General features: G+C 38.9%; 2 protein-coding genes across 5 annotated transcripts in view; both read right to left on the reverse strand.

Moving 5' to 3' along the window:
* Window positions 1-2,081: 2,081 nt before the first annotated feature.
* FUT11 (fucosyltransferase 11) lies at window positions 2,082-11,641 on the reverse strand. Its single transcript, XM_081954554.1, has 3 exons — window positions 9,163-11,641; window positions 3,775-4,400; window positions 2,082-2,489 (listed from the first exon to the last, which is right to left on the reverse strand). The coding sequence occupies exons 1-3, from the start codon at window positions 9,886-9,888 to the stop codon at window positions 2,342-2,344; spliced, it is 1,500 nt and encodes a 499-aa protein (XP_081810680.1). The 5' UTR covers window positions 9,889-11,641; the 3' UTR covers window positions 2,082-2,341.
* A 2,616-nt stretch (window positions 11,642-14,257) lies between these two features.
* SEC24C (SEC24 homolog C, COPII coat complex component) overlaps window positions 14,258-21,975 on the reverse strand; it is a 49,542-nt gene continuing 41,824 nt past the window's right edge. For all 4 annotated transcript variants that reach the window (XM_081955479.1, XM_081955478.1, XM_081955480.1 and 1 more), the window contains 7 exons: window positions 21,277-21,422; window positions 20,655-20,793; window positions 20,202-20,320; window positions 18,269-18,448; window positions 16,893-17,084; window positions 16,436-16,525; window positions 14,258-16,227 (listed from right to left, as the gene is read on the reverse strand). In XM_081955479.1, coding sequence (XP_081811605.1) covers window positions 16,087-16,227; window positions 16,436-16,525; window positions 16,893-17,084; window positions 18,269-18,448; window positions 20,202-20,320; window positions 20,655-20,793; window positions 21,277-21,422 — 1,007 coding nt within the window. In that variant the 3' untranslated portion in view covers window positions 14,258-16,086. The remainder of the gene's footprint in view (window positions 16,228-16,435; window positions 16,526-16,892; window positions 17,085-18,268; window positions 18,449-20,201; window positions 20,321-20,654; window positions 20,794-21,276; window positions 21,423-21,975) is intronic.

Raw genomic sequence — 21,975 nt, forward strand, 5'->3', positions numbered from 1 at the left:
GAAAATTTCTCCTTTCCTTTAATAAGTATGTCATATGTAGGCAAGCCTGTTAAATGGCTTTGTAATGAGGATTTTAGAATTATAGGAATCTTCTTTTGAGCTTGCAAATATAATGAATGCGAATAAAGTCAATTTCTCATTGTAGATATATTCCATTGATCTCCTTCTTTTTATCAATGTATGCTTTTGCCAATCATGAATAATTTCTTACATGAAGATACCTTTGGGTACCTTATTTTCAATACCTGTCTTTCTATCCATCCAACTGCACTGAATATTCCGATGAAACCTTTACAGTCTAATGCAGCCTGAAACAATATTTGCAGTCCTGTCACTATTTTCCTGTTCAGTACTATATTTGTAATGTCCTTAGGCCTCCCAGTGCCAGGTATGACATAACGTCTGTCTCAAGCGTTTAATGAGCAGTATGGACCATCTTGGCTCAGCATCTGCACTCATTTTATGTCTGATAAATTACGGTATATATGGTGTTTTTTAAACAGCGGCAGAAAGTCTTCCTCTGTAATTCTTCTTGAATTCTAATAGATTTAGTTATTAACAGGTGAAGGATACTTAAAATAATTGCTTTTCACATGGAAAAACAAGTCCATACATTAAAAAGATATGGCTAGGTATCCATTCATGCTGGGGGCGGGGGGGGTGAAACAGGAGGAGGAGGAGGGAGCCAGGCAGCGTGCCTCATGCTCATATTGGTAAGATGTTAATATGAAAGCAAAGTGGTTGAATTTCTTATTTTTTTGGGAACGTTACAATATTCAGACATTTTGACCTTTTTGTTTAAATAAATTATTTAAATTATATAAATAATGGCAGTGAATGTTAAGCTCTGGATATTATATACCAAGTCTTAGCAAAAATTAGTAACAGTTCTCACAAAACTCTACCTTGCACATGAAACAGTTATGGTAATACCCTTTTTTCTAGCTATCACTTTCGTTATTCTTCCAGATTTCCCACTGTCTTTGGATTACGCTGTTTTTTGTGCAGTGAAGTAAGTCTCAAAACCAAAACATAGAATCAGGATTGAGAGGGACCTTGGAGGTCTTCTAGTCTAGTTCCCTACCCAGAGCAGGAATCGTCATACCATCCTGAACAAATGCCTGCCCAATCTTTTCTTGAAAACGTCTGTGATGAAGTATTCATGAGTTCAGGAGGCCGGCTTCCCCACAATTTAATAACTCTAATGTTAAGGAAATTCCTCCTTAGTCCATGTTTTTTCAGCGATCCCATGTAAACAGGAAACAGGATTAGATGAGCTAATTCCACCGTGCCTGAGTGAACCGGCAGTAGTCTCTGCTGGAACCCACCCCTGACTGTAACCATCATAAATATGAATCAGTTGCCAAGTGTCGGAATTGTTTCTCTCTCTAGTCTTGCATGTGGTGGCACCTCTAGCAGATAGAGCCATCCTAAAAACATCTGTTTAGATTTTATGAGCTAAAATCAATAAAAATATTACAGCTGTATCAGAATTAAAGCAACAGCAGATTCTAGTAGCTTCACTGTTTCAGCCTATTTCTGAATCATTCTAGGCTTTTTTTACCACCCTGTTTTTTCTTTTGTTTAACCCTCTTTTCTGCTTATTAAAGCCCTTTAAATAAATAAGCTTAATGCAATTTTCACCTCTTTAAAAATGCACAAAGCCTACTGGTTACCTAATAGCTCATGAACGGTTGTAATACTACATTCACAGCATTTCAAATTAAAAGGGAAAAGGTTTCTCTCAGGGCCCCCAGTTTATCCATATACATTTCCTTGAATAATTTGTAGGCAGAACATTTGAATTTATTTCTAATCTTAAGTAATTAGGCTCTGAAAAGTAGTTAATTAAAGATTTATTTGATTTGTATTCCACCTCTCTTCCTGGCGCCCAAGGCAGCTTTACAGGGGATCTGCCTTCATATTTATCCCCACAACAGCAGTCCTGTGAGGTAGCACGGGCTGAGAGACTGGGCTAATCCAGTCAGGAAACGAATTTCCACCATTAAGGGATGACTTGATCCTAATTCTCCATGGTCCCAGAGCAGCACATTCACATTAGTACATCATTGCATTTTCAATTCTCAGTATATACAAAGAACTTTTATTTACAGAATTAAAAAGGATATATAATGAATTGCAGTAGTAGTCACTTTTTAATAAAAATATTTTATAAAAACAATTGATTTGATTTAATTCTAATGAAAACCAGCAAAAATGTTATTGTCTTATTCCTGAATGGTGTATCTGCCTGATTAACACATTCAGTTGTCATGTAAGGCAAGTTGGTAAGAGTACATATTCTGCCATTGTTCATATAACATGAAAGAATCCTAATTGGTTAGTTATGCTGAGTTCTTTTCAAGAAAATTTTGTGCATATAATCCCAAAACTTCCCTTGATGAGTTTCATTCTGATGAATCATAGCTGTGAGAGCTTCCCCTTGATCAAGACTTTGCCAGTAATCTTGAAGCCACATTTCTTTCCAGCTGAAACAGAGAACAAAATATTCTTTAATTTTTTTTGTCAGATAATAGATTATATGGTCAAAATAAAGTATGATTTTGCAACTAAATGGGAAGATAAAAACAAAGTAGGGTGTTACTCACTTGCCAAGATATTGGCCAAACATTTTGGTATTAATCTGGAACTTCATGAAATATTTATTTCTAAAGTTAAACCATATTTTCTAAAGAAATTAATAGCCTTGTTGAAAGAAAAATCTGGAAACAACTTTAATATATGTATTTGGATCAGTAATGTAGAAGTGATGATGAATAAGCTATTACAATTATGATCTCAAACTATTTTTGCATACAGTAAAGATCAGTAAGACTAAACATAATTGTAATAGTAATTGTTTCAGCCTACATATTTATGCTTATGTCGCCTCTTATATTATGCATCTAATCATCTGTCTATGTTCTGCAAACTGCAACATTTTAGGAGAAGCAGATTTAAGACAAGGAAACCTCCTCTTAGCTTTCCTGACTTTATTGATGAGTCAAGCTGCTTTCAAAATGAAAATCCCTTTCAGTAATTATGCAAAAGTAAATGAAATTGTCCCTTCCAATTTCATTTGCAGTTTTAAATTTTATTACAGCTTTTTGCTTATCATCAGTTTCAAATTATAATACCGCAAGATTTGTTTTCTTTGACATATAGCTTAAATGTAATTATTAAAAGTAGTATATATTTTCTTCCTAATACCCAAGTGATATTATTATTTTTATTCAAGGGTTGGGTGTCACACAGATGCATGCTATTGTTTCAGGTGATCATGAAGCAATATATGTATCTTGAGAACTCTTGTTTTAACTAGTGGAGGCTGCTGTGTGAGAGACAAATGTTGTAGCATGTTAAGTGCTTCATATTCTTCTATTAAAAGCACAAACACTGGGATTGGTTGAAAATTTGGCATTCTATAGTTTACATATTCTGCAATCCAATGTGATGTCTGCATTGAGAGAATGATCAGAACTACCCATTCTTTTAAGCTTATTTTTATAGTGAGAATGTTAATTACATAATTGTATTTAAAATTTAATTTAAATCTAGACATTCAGTGTAATACTAGGTTGTCCTAAAATGACTCTAGAGTACAATGTATTTAATAATATAATTGGATCATGTCTTTCCAGTCCAGTTTCACTTATATGGTGCAATTTTGCAAACAGCTACATAAGAATGCATTCTATAGTTTAGTAACTCAAAAGATAAAATTTAAACACAACAATGAATTAACTTTATAACCTTAATAATAAATGTAACTACCTGTCTCCATCAGGAATATCTTCAATATTGCCATAACCAGGTGCTGGTGAAGGACATCCCATGTGTGTTGTCTGTGCAATATGAACGTCTGGAGCTGGTGATTTCCCATGAGTTTTTTTGTGGTCTCTCTCTGCATTAAGTCTTGCATTTTCTCGGTCACAGACGAAGCACTCAAATCCATTTAGATAATTAGGTAGGGACATGTCATTTACCCCCCATTCACGCTTCCTCATGTTCTCAAGCAAGAACTGGTTTGTAATACCATCTGGACTCTTGTACTTTAGATATTTCAAATATTCATCTGAGTTCCTGTCCAAAAAATCAATATATTCTGCAAGTTCTTTAGGGCTTCCAAAGTCATCAATAAGAATAATGGAATGATCAGCAGGCATCCAGTCTCGTACAGATGGTGAACCTCGATATACAGGGATAGCCCCTACATGCATTGGCCTCCAAAGTTTCTCTGTCATATAATCAGGACATATGGCATTCTCCATAGCCAGGTGAAATTTGTATTTAGAAATAAAATTCATGAATTCAGAGTCCTCTGTAGTGGCTGTAGAAGTGTCCATCAATCTCATATTGGGAAGTTTTTGGTTGTTCAGGCATCTACCATAAGAATCTACCTAGAAGAGTGATGATAATGATTTGTTACATTTTCCCCCATTTTCTCTTCTTCCCCTCCCCCAGTGTATCTTTGCTATAGAAGAAGCAGCTAGAAAAATTTAAATATTCTGTTTTTGTCTTTTTTCATTAATACCCAGCCATTAACCTATTATGTGACAATAACCTGAGGGGGGGGGAAATCACATCTGGATAAATTAATAACTTCCTCAGATAAATTATCTCCTAGTTATCTAACATAGACTTGTGTGGGGAAGTGCACCCCAAAGAAGACAGTGCCAGGAACCCCTGAAACAGTGCAGACAATAAAAAGAGGCTTGTCCCTTAGCAGAATAAAGACTGGGAGGCAAGCGCTCAGGAGATAATTGCAAGTCTGGACAGACTGCCAAAAGCTATTACAAGGCAGACCTGGAAAATACTCAAACCTAAGCTAAAAATAAATCACCAAGGCAAAACCAGAACTCCCTTTTTCCTGCCCCGATAGGATTAACTCATTATGGCAGGAAGACAGCTTCAACTAAAGGCACAGATCAAAACCCATCAAAAGGTAGAAGCTTCAAAGGAAAATCAAGTATAAGAAGGCATGGGTTTGCCTCCCCAATCTGCATGCAAGCCAGGAATGTTTGAGCTGTGTCATGTCTGCTTCTTGCCTTCCTACATTAAAAGAATTCCGCTTTCTGGCAGCTGGCTTCTGAATCAATTTCTTCTCAGCATCTGTGGCGTGTCCTAGCTGGAGAACGAACCCAGGAGTTTTTCTTCCCACACTTGACACTCAAAGTTCAAAACATAATAATGACAAACAGGAACTCATAAAAAATATGGTAAACTGATTGCCATAACTATTGGTAGGACCATCAGTTTAACCCAAACAAGCTTTTTTTAGCAACTTGTCAGCTCTGAATCAAGAGCGACCGACTTATCTATCTATATGCCTCTGTCTCTGTCTGTTTATCTAACGTCTATCAATATCTATATCTATCTCATTCCTTTTTTTTGTTTTATTTATATCCTGACTTTACAGATAGTTCTCAACTTATAACCACAATTAAGCCCAAAATTTCTGTTAAGCAAGGCAGTTGTTTTATCCCATTTTACAATCTTTTTGCCACAGTTCTTAAGCAAATTACTGCAGTTGTTAAGTGAATCATGTAGTCGTTAAGCAAATCTGGCTTCCCCACTGACTCTTCTTGTTGGAAGCTCGCTGGGAAGGTACAAATGGTGATTACATGAATCCAGGACAGTGCAACTATCATAAATATATGTCGGTTGCCAAGCACCTGAATTTTGATCATGTGACCTTGGTCTGCAACAGTTGTAGGTGTGAAAAATGGTCATACGTTATTTTTTTAGTGCCACTGTAACTTTGAACAGTCACTAAATAAATGGTTGTAAGTTGAGGACTAATTGCATTAGTTTGATAAAATAAAACTTAAAGTGGCAAACTTGCTTAATATGACTTCTTCCTATTTTCCCCTCAACAACCCTGTGAGGTCGATTGAACTTAAAAAGAAGGATGCCCAAAGTCACCAGCTGGCATTCATGACAAAATAGGACTAGGCATCTCTCTCCATGTGTGTACACACACACAACATCTCTCCCCACATTCATTCATTTTCTCTTCTCATTCTTCAGCTATTATGCTTTCAAGATGAGGAAAAGAGATGACTTCCTAACTTTTCTGCCATACTTATAGCTACAGCATGTGGACTACTGGTCAATGCTTTTCACATGAAGTAATTCCCAGATCATAGGGCACAAGCAGGTTTCACAGAATCAGCTCTATTGAATGTCCTCCTAATCTATGCAAAACCACAAAGTTGCACTGTGACTTGCGTGCAAATTGTAAGACATAACTTACAATATAAATGATTAAAAAGAGGATAAGCAGTTGTAAGATGCTGTGTTCCAAAACAAAAGCTTATTGGTGAAGAACTGAGAAAGCAGTGTAGTATGATTAAACAATCTACAGGACCTAATTAATATTTGAATAGAAAATCACCAGAAAGTCCTAGAAAGTTGGACACATGGACCTATTTATGTAGACACTAGTCACCCAGATCAGTGGTGGGTTTCTGCCGGTTTGCACCGGCTCAGGAGAACCGGTTGGTGAAATTTACCAATCCCTCCTCTCACCGGATCGGTAAATTTCACCAATCGGTTCTCCCGAGCCAGTGCGAACCAGCAGAAACCCACCACTGAGCTGAGTGAGCAGGCTGGAGGCGACCCATTTAAAAGCGTGGCGCCAACGGCCAACATTCCTCTTTTGAAAAGAGTCTGTCTCCTTTGAAAAGAGTCTTTCTCGTTCCCGAGCAGCTGTCGCATTGCGCTTGCTGATCGGTCCTCCCTTCGTTTTGATTAGCCTTCCAGCAGCTTGCTGCTTCCCTCAGGTAAGCAACTAAGCGCGAGGGGGCGGGAATCTAGCTTATGCCAGCTCACGGCTTTCGCGAGGGAAGGCCTTCTAGGCCTTGCCTCGCAAAAGCCGCGAGCTGGCATATGCCGTGTGGCCGAAAGCGGGTCCGTGGCAGCAGGCTAGATTTCATGAGGGAAGGCCTTCAGGCCTTCCCTTGTGAAAGCCATGAGCTGGCGTACATCACGTGGCCGAAAGCGGATGGGCCGCGGCGGCAGACTAGCTTTCGCGGCTTTCACTAGGGAAGGCCTTCAGGCCTTCCCTCGCAAAAGCTGCGAGCTAGCATACGCCATGCAGCTGAAACCCCCCTCCCCCGCTCCAGCCACGCTTGGCTGGCTAAGCCTGCCAGGCGGTGTGCCTAGCTAACCGACAACCCTTGTCCCTCCAGTCCAGTAAGTTTACCTGTCCTGCTGCCTCGTTGCCTGCCTGCTCCCTGCTGCATCCATCGCATCGGAGAGCTCCTGATTCTGCCTGCTGGTAAGTAACCCGGGTTTTTTTCTTTTATTCTTTTAACGTTTTTTAAAAGAATATTTTATTTATTGTGCATAACTTTTTTTTAAAGTTTTACTTAAAAGTATTGAGTATAGAATATTTTAAAATGATTTACTTCAATTTATTGTGTGTGGATTCTTTTTAATTGTCTTAGACTATTTACAAAAAGATTCTATCCAAAATAAATTAAAACAAACCATTTTTAAAAATTCTATACTCAATACTTTAAAATGTATTGTGTATATAATTTTTTAAAATCGTTTTACTTAAAAGTATTGAGTATAGAATAATTTTTAATGGTTTACTTCAATTTATTATTTGTAGAATACCTTGAAATGGTTGCAGTATAAATTATTGCTGGTAGAATGCCTTGAAATGGTTACAGTATAAATTATTGCTGGTAGAATAGGTTGAAATGGTTACAGTATAAATTATTGCTGGTAGAATAGGTTGAAATGGTTACAGTATAACTTATTGTGTGCGGAATATTTAACAATGATTTTTTTTATTTATAGAATATCTTTTTTAAAATTATTTTTAGGGAATTTTTATTTTTAATTGTTTATAAAATATATTTACTACAAGAAATGTTATTCCTTTTTGCAAATGTTTTCTTTGTGATGCAATATGTTGCTTTTAAGTGTTCAGACCAGGTTTATGTGTCTCAAAGTGGCTGCTTTTCTATGGGCAGGCCAGGTTGGTGCAAGGCAGCTTTGCCAGATTTAGTGTGTTTCACCCTCGTTGTTTAGGTAATTCTGAGGTGGTTGCTGGTTCTGTGAGCTTCCTGGCACTGTCCTTTATAATTTCCCACAATGCCTTGATGGTTTTTATTCCAGTGCCTTTGTCTTTCCTGTTCTTACGGTTAGGGGAAAAAACTGGTTTCATTTGCAGTCTTTGGGGGGGGGGGATTCTTATTTTTTGGTGTTTTCCTGGCACTGTCAGTTTGTGTGGGTGTGTAATGTCCCGCAGTTATCTACACATTAATAAAGATCAAGAACTAATAATATTTCCTTATACATTTTAGTGACCTTTCCTTACATAATTGGTGTTTTCTTTTATACTTTTGGATTTCATCAATGGAGCAAAGAATTCAGTGACATCGCCTTGGCCACTCCCACCCAGTCACATGACTGTCAAGCCACTCCCACCCAGTCAATGGCCAGCAAACCACTCTTACAAAGCAGGCAACACCCACAGAGTAGGTTCCAAAAAAATGTGAAACTCACCACTGACCCAGATCAAACTCTAGTAATTATAAGCGACTAGTCTGGCAAAGAAAAACACTTCCTCTATTTAGAGTAAATCTGTTTTTTAACGTCAGGGAAAAAACCTAAGCAAGTTATTCAGCAAAAGGCATTTAAAAAGCAGTGGCTGAAATGCTGCTCTAGGGACTTTCAGCCCAGTTCTGGGAAGGAGAGCCAGCTTCCAATTCCTAGAAGACTTTGCTCTTTCTCACGGTGATTTTGCCAGAAGAAATAAGTACAACGAAGGAAAGATTGGTGTGAATCTAATAAATAAAATAAACACCACCAAGTTTGTTCTAGCTTTAATATTCAACGACAGAACGTTACACGGAAGACCTTGAACCACGTGTTCACTAGGATGCGTGCGAATCCCGCCTTGAGCGCAGCTTCTCATTAGGGGCAACGGTGGCCCCGGCATCAAAATAACAGCTCCCGATGCAAAGTCCGGCGGCTCCGCGCCTGGCTCGCCTTCGTCTCTTGTGAATCGACCCACCAACCCTCTTCCCCACCATCGCCCCCTTCGTGCTATTTCAACGCCGTCTCTCCAGCTCTTCCCTTCCCCAAGTGCGCCGAGGCACGTCCGAGACCAGCGCCGCCCTGCCAAGGCCGGAGCCCGCTTACCTGGATGTGCTTCATGAGCTCCCGCACGTACCGGTCGCGGTCGGCGGGGACGTCGCAGTGCGATTGCAGGTAGAGCAGCGGGGCCAGCCCCTGCCTGCGCAGGCGGTCCTTCTCGGGCAGGCCGCGCGGCGGCGGGCGGCGCAGGTAGGTCAGGTCGGGCAGCCACTGAAGGCTGAGCGGGAAGTCGGAGTGGCGGCGGAAGGTGGCGGTGTGGTTGAAGAGGCGGATGCCGGCGCCGTGCGAGAGCAAGTAGTTGTTCATGGGCGACTCCTCATGGAAGAGGGCCCAGGTCTGGTGCGGCAGCCGCGGCAGTGGGGCCTCATAGGCCCGGAAATCCGTGCCATAGAAGAGCAGCGACCGCGTCCGCCGGTGGGCTCGCACGCGGCGCTGCTTGGTGGCCAGGCAGGAGCCCCGCGGGCAGTCGATGCGCGCCGTCTCGCCGGGGAAGTGTGGAAAGAGGCCGCCGCTCCACCATAACAGGATGGGCAGCTCCCGGTTGGCGCGCCGGTCGCCGTTCCCGGGCCCGCGGAAGGACGGCGCGGCAGCCACCCTCAGCCCGGCGTGCAGCTGCGCCGGCTGAAAAAAACGGGCCGCGTCGGCGGCGTCTCCCAACTCCTCCGAGGCCTCCCCGGGCCCCGGGGGGACTCCCGTGGCGCCGCTTCCCGCGTGCGGCGGGGCCAAGCAGCAGCACCAAACGGCGATCTGGGCCAGCCGGAGGAAAGCCATGGCCGCTTCGCCTCAGCGCGCCCCGGGGCGGCCGTCGTCTCCGGGGCGGGTCGCCAGCGGGGGGACATTTCCCCGCTCCGCCCCAGCGGGGAGAGAAGCGGGCGGGGGGCTTCCGCGCCCACTTCTTTCTTGGCGCTGAGGAGGCTCCTCCGTCCGGTGTTCTCTCCTCAAATACGGCCAAGGGAGCCAGCGGCTCTGGGCCAGGCCCAAGGAGGATACCGGGAACCCCATTGTCCCGCTGCCCTGAGTCGCCTTGGCCCGGCCGGCCCAAATCTTAAGGCAAAAGGCAAGACCATTCCGTGAGACAGAAAATCGCTCGGGGTTCTTTAGGGGTGGATGAGAAGCAAAATGTCTTCAAAGAAAAACCAGAAAGTCCAGTTGCCTCTTGGGAAAAAAAGCACCTGTTCGAAAAATGTTATTTACTATTAAGATCTGAGAAGATTTAAGAATTAAGAAATATTAAAGATTTAAGAACAACAAAACAATTGTTTTGTTCTATAGAGTATTACAACTCCGTACTCAAACTATATCCACTCTGTAAATAGTGCAATTTGGAATGGTTCAACACACGCCAAAGCATCCAAATGATGTCAAAAGGTATTTTAATGGGACCATAAAACTTGATTGGCAGTAAACTGATCCAAAATGCTATATATGTCTTAGTCCATGAACTTTAAAAAGATTTACAGTATGATCAATAATGCCTAGGTCAGATGATCAGAAATATGATTTTAGGATGTTTTTAATTATACTGATATTTTTGTCTTTGTTACTGTAATTCTCAAGAAGTCTTGCAATTGTGGCAGGCAGAAATTAAATAGGAAAAAAAGTTTCTAGATGGTATTATCCCAAAACGTAAGTTTATCAGGAGAACCTGTATCAAAATGAAAGTTTTATTCTAGAGTTTGCCAGCTATACCTTGTGGTGTAACCACAGCTGAGTTTTGACTAAAAAAAAGAGCCATGCCTCTGCCATGATATTAAAAAGAATTGTAATTTCTAATTGTTTATAATGGCTTTTTATTTTTATCTATTTGATTAAATTATGTAGACCAATTCAGAATAAGTGAAAATAAATCATTGTTTAAATAAAATCTCCAGGATTGCTTTTCCCAGAATAGCTTTAATTATTTATCAGTCTGCTTAATATACTTTAAAAATATTACCACAGGAATATCTCTACATGTATCAGTCTTGAAATACATTGTTTGATCTGATGGGAGAGGCATGTTCCAGATCCAATCTATTAGAAGATTCCATGGAAGCACCTAGGAAAAGCCTTTTTCCTGATATTAGGTTTGCCCCAATCCTACTGGCCTTTTGGAAACCTGGCTTTGCCATCTAACTGGGAGCACTGGCAGTATGGGTGAGCCTATTTTGTGGTTAATCTGAATGTGTGTTGTCATGAATGTTATAGGTAGTTATTCATGTAAACTCTAGAAAGAGTGCAGAGAAGAGCAACAAAGATGATTAGGGGACCGGAGACTAAAACATGAAGAAAGGTTGCAGGAACTTGGTATGTCTAGTTTAATAGAAAGAAGGACTAGGGGAGACATGATGGCAGTGTTCCAATATCTCAGGGGTTGCCACAGAGGAGGGAGTCATACTATTCTCCAAGGCACCTGAGGGTAGAACAAGAAGCAATGGGTGGAAACTAATCAAGGAGAGAAGCAACTTAGAACTGAGGAGAAATTTCCTGACAGTTAGAACAATTAATCAGTGGAACAGCTTGCCTCCAGAAGTTGTGAATGCCCCAACACTGGAAGTCTTTAAGATGATGTTGGATAGCCATTTGTCTGAAATAGTATAGGGTTTCCTGCCTAGGCAGGGGGTTGGACTAGAAGACGGTCCCTTCCAACTCTACTATTGTATTGTATTGTATGTTACTGCTTTTTTTTTTTTAAAAAAAAGTTGTTTTATCCTGCATTTGTTTTTAATGTTATGTATATGAGATAAGTGGCCATATAAACTTGCTAAATAAAACAAATATATGAAAATTATGGTAAATCATTTGTCTTCTATGGGGTTTGTAATTTTGTAAACAAAACTCTATCTGGTACCAGAAGTTGGAAAAGAGAGTAGAAAAGATGGGGAAAAGTGAAGAAATACATCCAACATTGTAAGGAAAAATCTTAACTGAATTAAAAAGGCATGGCTGTTCCAGCCAGTAATTAAAGCAAAATGCCTCTAGAAATTTTGGCAGAATTGTTTAAAAATGGAATCCAAGAAAACTTGAATGCATTATCCCTATGGGGCAAACCAGGCACCTAGCAAATGGTAAAATAATTCCTGCGAAAGATGAAATGTGAAATTTCCCAAAGCTGAAATTGTTAAGCTATCAAATTTTATTTAGAGATGGTTAGGCAGAGATATAAATTTTCTACACTACTCATCTGTTCTTCAGAGTTTCCATTTACTATATTGGGGAACACAATGGTCTAGCTGCATTAGCATCTTCTCATACAACTTCTATTTCCTTTTTTGAAAGCTAGTTTGGGATATTGGCTAAGGCATGTGGACGTTGAGTTCTTAGTTTATTAAGGAATTAAGCCAGATAGGTTACCTTTGACCAATCTCAGCCCTGGGAAGAAGGCAAATGGCAAAATCTTGCCAAGGAAATGGATGATTCGTCCAGGCAGTTGTCAAAAATTAACAGATTCAAAGACAAAAAGAAAAATCCTTGTTATCATTTTTAAATTTGGTCAAGAAGCATTTGCCTTTTACTTATGTTGCATGAAATTAAGGGACTTATATCCTGATTCACTTTATGTCCTGCCTCACTTGTGGAGGTATTCGGATACATAGTAGCTTTAATTTCTTTTTGAATCACAAAGCTTGTATGTAAACTTTGTGTATAAAATACAGGAATCTTGGAATATGTTTATGGTAAAAGGATATAGGTTTACATTCTTTGCAGTAGTAATGAAAGCTGCAGTGATTTCTATTTTGGTGAGATTAGTATTAATAAAATATGTTATTTAGTGTAAGTGCCAATTTTCAGTGGCTGAAATCACTACAATCTAGACAGGTTCCTCACATCTCCAAATGCAAATTCAGTGCATGGAATAATATGGGTGAGCAAGCATGAAACAGCCAGTGAAGTAGCTGGGCTAATATCTAAATACACTGCCAGAATTATTCCATCGATCAGCTGAGATTTGGGATAGAGAAGAAAAATATATATGTAGCAGCAGTGAACTGGGGAACCTTGGGAAGGGGGTGGTAGTTTTGGGAAAAACGACACTCACTGATAGAAGCCTGCATGAATCCCATTTTCTCTGGCTATGAGTATAGATCAGGGGTCAGCATCCCGTGGTCTGGAGCTGCATGTGGCTCTTTCATTCCTCTGCTGCAGCTCCCTGTTGCCAGTCAACTCCACAGTAGATAGGGCTTTTGGTTAAGACAGGTAAAGGAAAAAGGATGCTGCACTAGGAGGAGACTCTAGGGTGGAGTAACTGGACTTCCTGTTGGCTCCAGAATTGAACTTCCATTTAGTATCTTTGTGGCTCTTTTAAGTGTTTTAGATTGCAAAAACCCTAGTATTAGAGGGAAAGAATGTAAGAGGGAAGGATTTGCAGCATTCTACAGAGTTGAGGAGAAAAAAACTATCTAGACAGACTTCCAACCAGCCCAGCTTCCTCTCAACCCCACAAACAGTAATAAAAAAATAAATGCTCATAGTTGTTACCTGCATTTCTTCTTAAATTTTGTTTTAAATAATGTTAATTTTTGGAATTTTCTCTCTGATCCTTATTTATGTTTCTTGTTTCTTTTCCAAGTTTTCTTTCCTGAAGAGAGCTTGTGCAGTGAATTTCTATCACGTTACTTCCCCCCCCCCCCCCAGTAATCATGATTTTGTGCCTACATGGAGCTAATTACTGCATCACTTTTTGATTGGAAAGAACAAAAATTACAATTATTATTTCTTCCATCTCAAACTGAGAAAACAAATTGTTTTAAGAAACAATCCTTCCATCCAGTAACACAGACCTGTTAAGAATATGCAGTAACACAAAAATAGAAATAGATTTTAAGAAATTCAAAATAATGTATTCTAGATCACAGTATAAAAGTTCAATTTTACAGTAAGATTACCTAGTCACGAAGAAGCTTTAGGAAGGGATGTTGTATTTCAAAATAGTGCTAGCATACTTTGTCTTTTCATACGATTACTAGTTTTCTTTAGCAAGCACTAATGAAAAATTAGGTTCAGATTAGAAAATGAAATGCTTTTGCAGATAAGAAAAAGTTTAAAAGTATCTGATAGAATATTGTTGTAGGCCATTGCAAATTATAGTTTATTTGCCATTGTGGAGCTTGATAGTCAACCTGCAAACCAGTTCATTCCCCTCCAAAGTACAGGTCTTGGAAAAAATAATCAGTATTTATTTGCTAACAATGACATAAAATACATCTTTATATAATTTTTTACAAATTAAAAGATGAATTGAAAAAAAAGGGAAATACACTTAACTTTTTAAAATTTAAATTCTAGAAATTAGAATTATGAAAGCTTCATTGTTGACTGTTGTTTTGAGGATGGATGTTTATTTGTTTCAGAGATTTCCAAATTTTGGTTGGGATAATATATTTGGCAAGAGGGAGAAGGGCAATCTCAAGCACGCCTGAAATCTTTATGAATCTTTTGGAAAAAACCCTTGAGAGCGAATTGTGTAGATTTCTTTGCTATATGATGAAAGGGAAAGCTGCAATGGATCAAACAAAATATTTACAATTTCTTTCTCTCACGCACGCACACACATACACACAAACACAAAATAGATCATGGGATAAGAAACTATACTCCTGAATATTTAATCATTCATGTACATAAAACTTTCAATTTCAAATATTCAGTCTCAACCCACAATTTGCCTCGGCAAGCCTCTTCCTTTTCTGTCCCCCCACCCTTTCTCAAAATTCCATGTTGCTAGTCTCTTAATACAGCCTGAACACTGCAAGACAATCTAACCATAGCCTTTTTAAAAAAATAAGTAATCTCCTTCTACAAATAAATGAGCCTTTATATTGAGTCTGTGAAATGTATTCCATTTTTCTATCAGAATTCCTTTGCCCTGTTTGAAGCCAGGGCAATGGTTTATCAATGGGAAGATTGCCTATCAACTAGGCCAAATTTAGGTCTGAGCCTGAAGCCTAAAATTCAATTATGACTATCCTACACTAATGAACCAGTTTGTCATTTTACCAATGACCAAAATCATCTGGAGCTATTAAGAGCCTGAACATCAGTGGCATGATTTGAACTTTGAGTTATGAGTATTTCTTCTCTATGGAGATCTCAGATACTTCAGTGCTTCATGGATACAACTCAACCTAACCATCTTCAAGCATATTTCTATGCCACTTTTTGACATCTTGTTATAAAACATTTCTTTTAAAGGAGAAATCATGGTCATCTTCTTCAAGATACTTAATTAAAACCTAGCATGCAAATAGGAAAAAAAGAGACAAAACAAGGTACTGGCAAAAAGATGCTTCTTTTCTCAAAGGAGTGATGGCAATACCAGTTCACACCAACCAAAGAAAGATTTAACTTTCCTAGAGACAGGACCTGCTTGTTTCCATTTACTTATTTCAAGGCAAATTTGTGTAGCAACACAATTACAGAGTAAAGGCATGTCAATTTTCCCCCCAGCTCAAAATTTGGGATTTTTTTAAAAAGAAGACACCATTCTATAATTTGATTACAGTATATTGCATCTGCAAATTTTAAGAAGTTGCCACCCTATCTGACATCCACCTCCCAACTGGGTAGGGCCGACCACCCATCTTTCCCTATTTGGCTCATTTTCTTTTCATAAAGACTATCACATACACAAACTTTGCATCACCATCTAATTTGGGAGAACAATTGCTTTTTCTTCTGATGCAGAATCACGTACATTAACTCAAAGGAACTCGGGTGTCAGGAGAAAAATGAAGTAGATTTCTGCCAATCTTAGTAAGTGACGTAGGTTTAGGACCCAGAATCAGTGTTTTTCATCACCCTAAGTAGATGTTTTGATTGTTCATGTCTCTCTCAAAGGTTTTGGGAGATGCTGAAACTTTATGAAGTATATTAAAATTATGGAATTATACAGGTTTTTCTATAGTCCTTCCAAAAGGAGATAGGGTCGCTTTATGAGGCAGTCAGTGAACCTACAGGTGTCAAGTGCTGGCATCCAGCATAATTCTGACTCTAGCTCAGCAATTGGCGAATTTCTTTGTGCATGTGACAGAGGAAGTCCACATATGAAGCCCCCCCATTCATGCTCTTATCTTCCACCAAGAAGTGTTTGAACAGCAGATCCAGTTTGTCTTCTTGCTTCACAATGATAAACTGAAAGCAAAAAAAAAAAAAGATATATAATTTGCAAATAAGTCTTTTGCCCTCTGCATTAACAGAACAATGCATGCCCAAGTTTGAACCACTATAAGCCCATTTAAGATGGCTACTGTTTCTTTTAAATCAGATTTTATACACTTTTTAATGCCTGGGTATCATAAAAGATAATCATTTTTATAATCATAAAATCAAAACCAGTTACCTTCATGTAGCGTGATCTTTGAGCCTGGAATACATCAATAGTGGATCGCACTCTTTTCGAAAAGGGATTGTCCAAAACTGGTAGTGTGCACTGTAACAAAGTTATGGCACATGAGATCAGGGATCATTTAATTCATTAATTAAATGAATTTTAAAAACATAGGTCACATCAGTTACATTACACAAATCATATTACAAAGTGGGAAGATGCTTGAAACAGTCTGGAATGTTTCACAATATTGAAAATGAGGAAGGAGAACAGCAGAGCCTTAGTGAAAGCTAATATTTCCTCAATGCTGGCCTTTCATTCCCTTGATCATGATCCTGCCAAAATGTTGTTATTCATTGAAATACCTTTAAATTTTTAATGTTACTTTGTAGAAAATGGAGATATCCAAGGTCAGATATGACATATACTAAAATTAAGGCAATTTTCTCTATATCCAATCCTAGCTTACCATAGAGTTGTTGATCTGGCTGAAAGATGAGACTCCAAAGAGGTTTTGGATCAGCCCTTGTTGAACGTTTACTCCTACCCACAAAAATATATTCAGGCCATTTTCTAGTAGATATATGTCACCCTTGGAGAGACGTTCTTCTGAGTTTCTGATTGCTATTGGTAAGGAGTCGCTGCTGTAATCTATTTTGGTCTGTAGGACAGAATGGAAGTTATTATCTCCTGGGTATATATAAAACACACACACACACATTTCACAATAGCACTTAACCAGGAATAATCCTTGGCATGTAGCCATGCAACTTTTGAAAACTAGCTAAATAATTATCAGAGGGCCCCATTTAAAATGTAAAAGACATTATAAGAATTAATTAATTGACAGTAGACTATTCCTGTGAATGAGGAGTTTGGAATATGCATCACACATACTTTTTGTTTTTTAACATGGAATATTCTACATAAATTCAGATGCAAAAGACAAAATGATTATTGGTCAGCTGTGCCTGATTTGGCTTGGCACCTCACAGGGATCCTGCCATCAAAGGCTGGGGGGAGGATGAAAGGATAATAAAGCTGCATGTGTATGTGATGGGAAATTGGGAAGTGGGGAATGGCTGTGGGTGAACCTTTTTTGTGTCTTGCGAGGCGCAGGAGAATTCAGAGCTGGCTTGACTTGACTGCAACCAACACCATTTGGTTAAAGCAAATTGAGTCATAGGTCTTTTTTTCCTAAGTGATCAGTTTGGGGAAAGTCAGTCATTAATTGACTATATAATATATCCCAAGGGATATGTATAATTCTAATTTTCTTAATTCTGGACTCCAGTTTACCTCATGATGGTACTCTCTAAGGAAATATTATTCAGAACTAAATCATAAGGCTTTCATTTAAATTTACATTAAATGCCAATCGTATAATTTACATTATAGTATAATTATACCACATAAAATGTATTTTTTTAAAAAAGGAATGTTGTCTGTAGTTCATAGAATGACTCATGTTGCCTATATACACTTACATAACAAATCTATAAAGAAATATTAGCATAAAAATGTCACCAGCCTCTTTGTGGACCATGTTTCCCCCCCCAAAGTTTTAAATTTGGGTGCTCCTCTGTGAATGTCAAATGTCAGTTTAAAATCTTTTTTCAAGAGTATTCATCATAGGTGAGGTCAAGTTGCCAACTAGGGAAATAGTACATTCTGCCATTTGGCAAATAATTTGAATGAGAATTTTCTAAAATAACAGTAAACAGCAATTTCCCACATTTATACTATCTCACCAAATAAAAATTATATTGAATTACATTAATTTTTAGTTGAGCCTATACTTCAGACTTAGACAATTAAAACTCGTCTATATTTAGAAGCACTCACCAGTGGTAAGAGTCTAGGATAAAAGAAAACATGAGTTTCTGCAACATCCATAGAGCTGATTAGCTGGCGGATGTAGGAGCGATCATCAGTGGTGACCTCGGACCCAGGCTGGAGCACATCACTTTTTAAAACACAGTTCAAATACACAGGGAGCAGTTTCATGCATTCAGGAAGAATCAGCTAAAAGTGGCAAGAAATTTTTAAAAAATCATTTTTGGGGCAGAAAAAAGTCAGTATATTAGTTTTAGTTTTGTACAAATTCACCATCACCACTCATTTTGGTTTAATTTTTTTAAAAAAAGCTAATATTCAATTCAATTCTAGCCTTGCATTTCATCTCAAACTGCAACTATCTCATAAGTCTGTATTTAGATACAGAGTCCTCCACTTATAACCATTCATTTTAACAACCATTCCAAATGTACAATGGCACTGAAAAAAGTGAGTTATGACCATTTTTCACAATTATGATTATTGCAACATCTCCATAATCACGTGACCAAAACTTGGATGCTTGCAGCTGGTTCATATTTATGACAGTTGCAGTGTCCTGGGGTCATGTGATCAGCTTTTTCAACCTTCTGACAAGCAAAGCCAATGGGGAAGCCAGATTCACTTAACAGCTGTGCAATTATCTTAACAACTAGAATTCAGAGTCTCCTGTTTTCTACTCTGATGTCTTAACTAAACCAGCTCTCATAAGCCATACAATATATAATATTCCAACAACAGACAAGCGCTTTCAACTACTATGAGAATATCCTTAGATTTCCAGATTTGTTAACTGGGGAGATACAACTGTGGAAATGTATGCTTTGGGTATTTCTGAATTGCTGTTTTCTGCAGTTTAATGCTTGCATGGTGAGTAGGCTATGCAAAACAAACAGGTAATGGCTACAAACCATGTTTTATTAAAGCCCATCCAGACATGAACACATTTCAAATATTTCCATAATTGAGAATCTGCATGGTTAAGGATTAAGTATTAGACTGGCTCTGAAAAGACCTTCAGCCAGGGCCAATCATTCTGCTCCAGCCCAACCCACCACAAGTGTTAAGAGTGCCAGGCAAAAAAACAAAACAACCCCCCCCCACACCCCCGATCTACACGCAGAAGTTCCAAATGATTGTTTCCTGCTAAAGCCTATGCACAGGAATCTTCTCAGACTCAGCACCTGGGTAAGCTAGATAAGGCTTAACAACATTCCAGGCTGGTTGGACTTTGTCTTTTTGTTGTTGCTAGGGTCTCTAAGCTAATCCTTCATTTAACTCCTCCTCCTGGCTCTGCTGCTCTCTTCCCTCCATAGAGTTAGTGTTAGTAGAAAAAGTGGGGAACGGGATGCTGTTTACCCTACCTTGAGCTTCTGTAGGAAAAATGGGACACAAATATAATGATCAAATGCAATGTGATATGAATACTGTCCTAAGTGTTTGTATGTACCGTTATAAGAGAAACCAGAATATCATATGGACTTTGTTGATTAAGCAATATATTCAGGTTAGTGACTCTGACAGATCTCCTCCCCAAAGCTACTTATTTGAAGTTTTAATGGCTAGCCCTGCCTCCTTGATAACAGCCGATAACATTTGCATTTTGAGTGCTTAGCGACTCTCCTGCATTTATGGCTGTTTGCCGTGGTCATTTGACCATGATTTTTTTACTTTTTTTTTTTTTTTGCCAAAAACTGGTCATTTATTTTTGGTTTCTTGGAAAATAAAACCCCCTGTAGATTTGCTTAAAAACTGCCATGTTCTCTTAATAACTGTGGCTTTTGCTTAATGACCATGGTGATTCAGTTAACAACTTTCATTAAAAAAGATTATAAAATTAGGTGCAGTCATGTGATGAATTGCTTAACAATTGACATGATGTACGACCAATCTCAGTGCCCTGATTCAGGATTAGTATCCATCACCAAGTTGCAGAAGTTACCTGTCCAGCAGAAGAAGGGCTAGCACAGTTTTTTCGATAGCATGCTAAGATCTGGGCACACTGATTGATCAATGTATCTCTCACGGTTTTGACTGGATTGTTCAGTACTCCACGATACGCTTCAGGAAAAAAAAAGTCCCTGGTTAGAAAAGCATTTAGCTAAGCTATTCATCTGTTAAAGGAAATTATTAATATTGAGTCGTTGGATACAAAATAGGCAGCAAATAAATTTCATAATAAATAAATAAAATAATATGGGCAATCAGTTGTTTTCATACTGACATCCACTGCCAGTATGCTTATCTCTTAAAATCAATTATTTATTTACAATTCTATCTTCAGCACTGGAAGAATCTAGGGAGATTTTTTCTTGCAGCCTGTCACTAAAAGCTTTCTGTGCTCCCAAAAGACCAAGGTTTCCCTCCCATGAAACAATTACAAGATTGTCCTTACCAAATTTAGCCAAAAAGTTGATAAGTGTGTCTGTCTCACAGTTCCTATAAAGATCAGCCAGCTGTGTGCAGCAGTTCAGGGAGAGATTGTGAATGCGCAGACGCCTCTGTCCTGCACAACTGGTATACAATACAGCACACTACATGAGAGAGATTTATAAGCAGAGCTATTAAAATGTGTACATCCAAGATTTCAGTCAACTCCTAGCTTCCCATTACTATCTATGGATAGTACTGCTTTTATGAACAAACATGAGATGCCCCTGGATTGAACTCTCCATCTCTAAGTAAAACGATGGGAGGAGGACAGCAATTCTTTTCCTATGTTCCTGGGTAGGCCAAGATGATACCAGTGATTTACAGATAGCTTTCAATAAGAACTGGTGTGCCTCAAATACGTTCAAATTATTTGGAGGGGGGGAGAGGCATATAGAACCAGGAAAAAGAGAGCCTAAGATCTTAAACTTACCCACTGAATGGATCATTGTTAGACCCTCACACCTGTCCGCCAAGAGTGTGAATTCTATCCTAAATAAAGTTGATTTCCATTCGACTATAGAAAAGATATCCTCCCCAAGAACCACTGTCTGCATACCCAGCAGCATCCCTTACACAAGAATTACCTGAAGCAAGGCCCCACTCTCTTCTCTTAGCTTATCATCATGTTTAAATTCCACAGTGATTGTTTTGTCACAGTCTAAGCCTGCCAATTCCACATCTGTCGTATTGCTCATACAGAAAGCGCCAAAGAAGTCTGTTGCTCGAATACCTAAAGAATGAACGAACAAAAAAAAACCTTATCCAAGATGAAATCTTTTAAAGACTGAATTTGCATATCACATTGAAGTCAACCTTGAGCTTAGGATGGTGGAGAATTCAGCAATTCTCACTGTGTACATTTTTGGGAAGATTTTAGGCATCAAATAGTACGCCTACAAGGAAAGCTATGCTCTTAAACAATGAAGTACTTGGCTTTGATGTTATCTCTGTCTGGAGGACATTGCGGAAAGCTAACATTTGGAAAGTGGCAGGCCCAGATAATATCCCTGGGCGAGTTCTTAGGGAGTGTGCAGATGAGTTGGCCTGTCTTCTTACAGACATTTTCAATCTTTCATTGCAGCAGGCAAGTGGTCCTTCCTGTTTTAAGATGGCAATTATTTTGCCCGTGCCTAAGAAGTTTATGGGTCTTAATGATTTTTAGGTTGCACTTACATCCATAACTATGAAATGCTTTGAAAGGCTGATAAAGGATGTTATTATATCCAGCCTCCCTCCAGTATTTGACTCACTTCAGTTTGCTTACTGGGCAATCACTCCACAGA

The sequence above is a fragment of the Natrix helvetica genome (assembly GCF_964273705.1).
Source record: "Natrix helvetica genome assembly, chromosome: 5".
NCBI classification, from domain to species: domain Eukaryota; kingdom Metazoa; phylum Chordata; class Lepidosauria; order Squamata; family Natricidae; genus Natrix; species Natrix helvetica.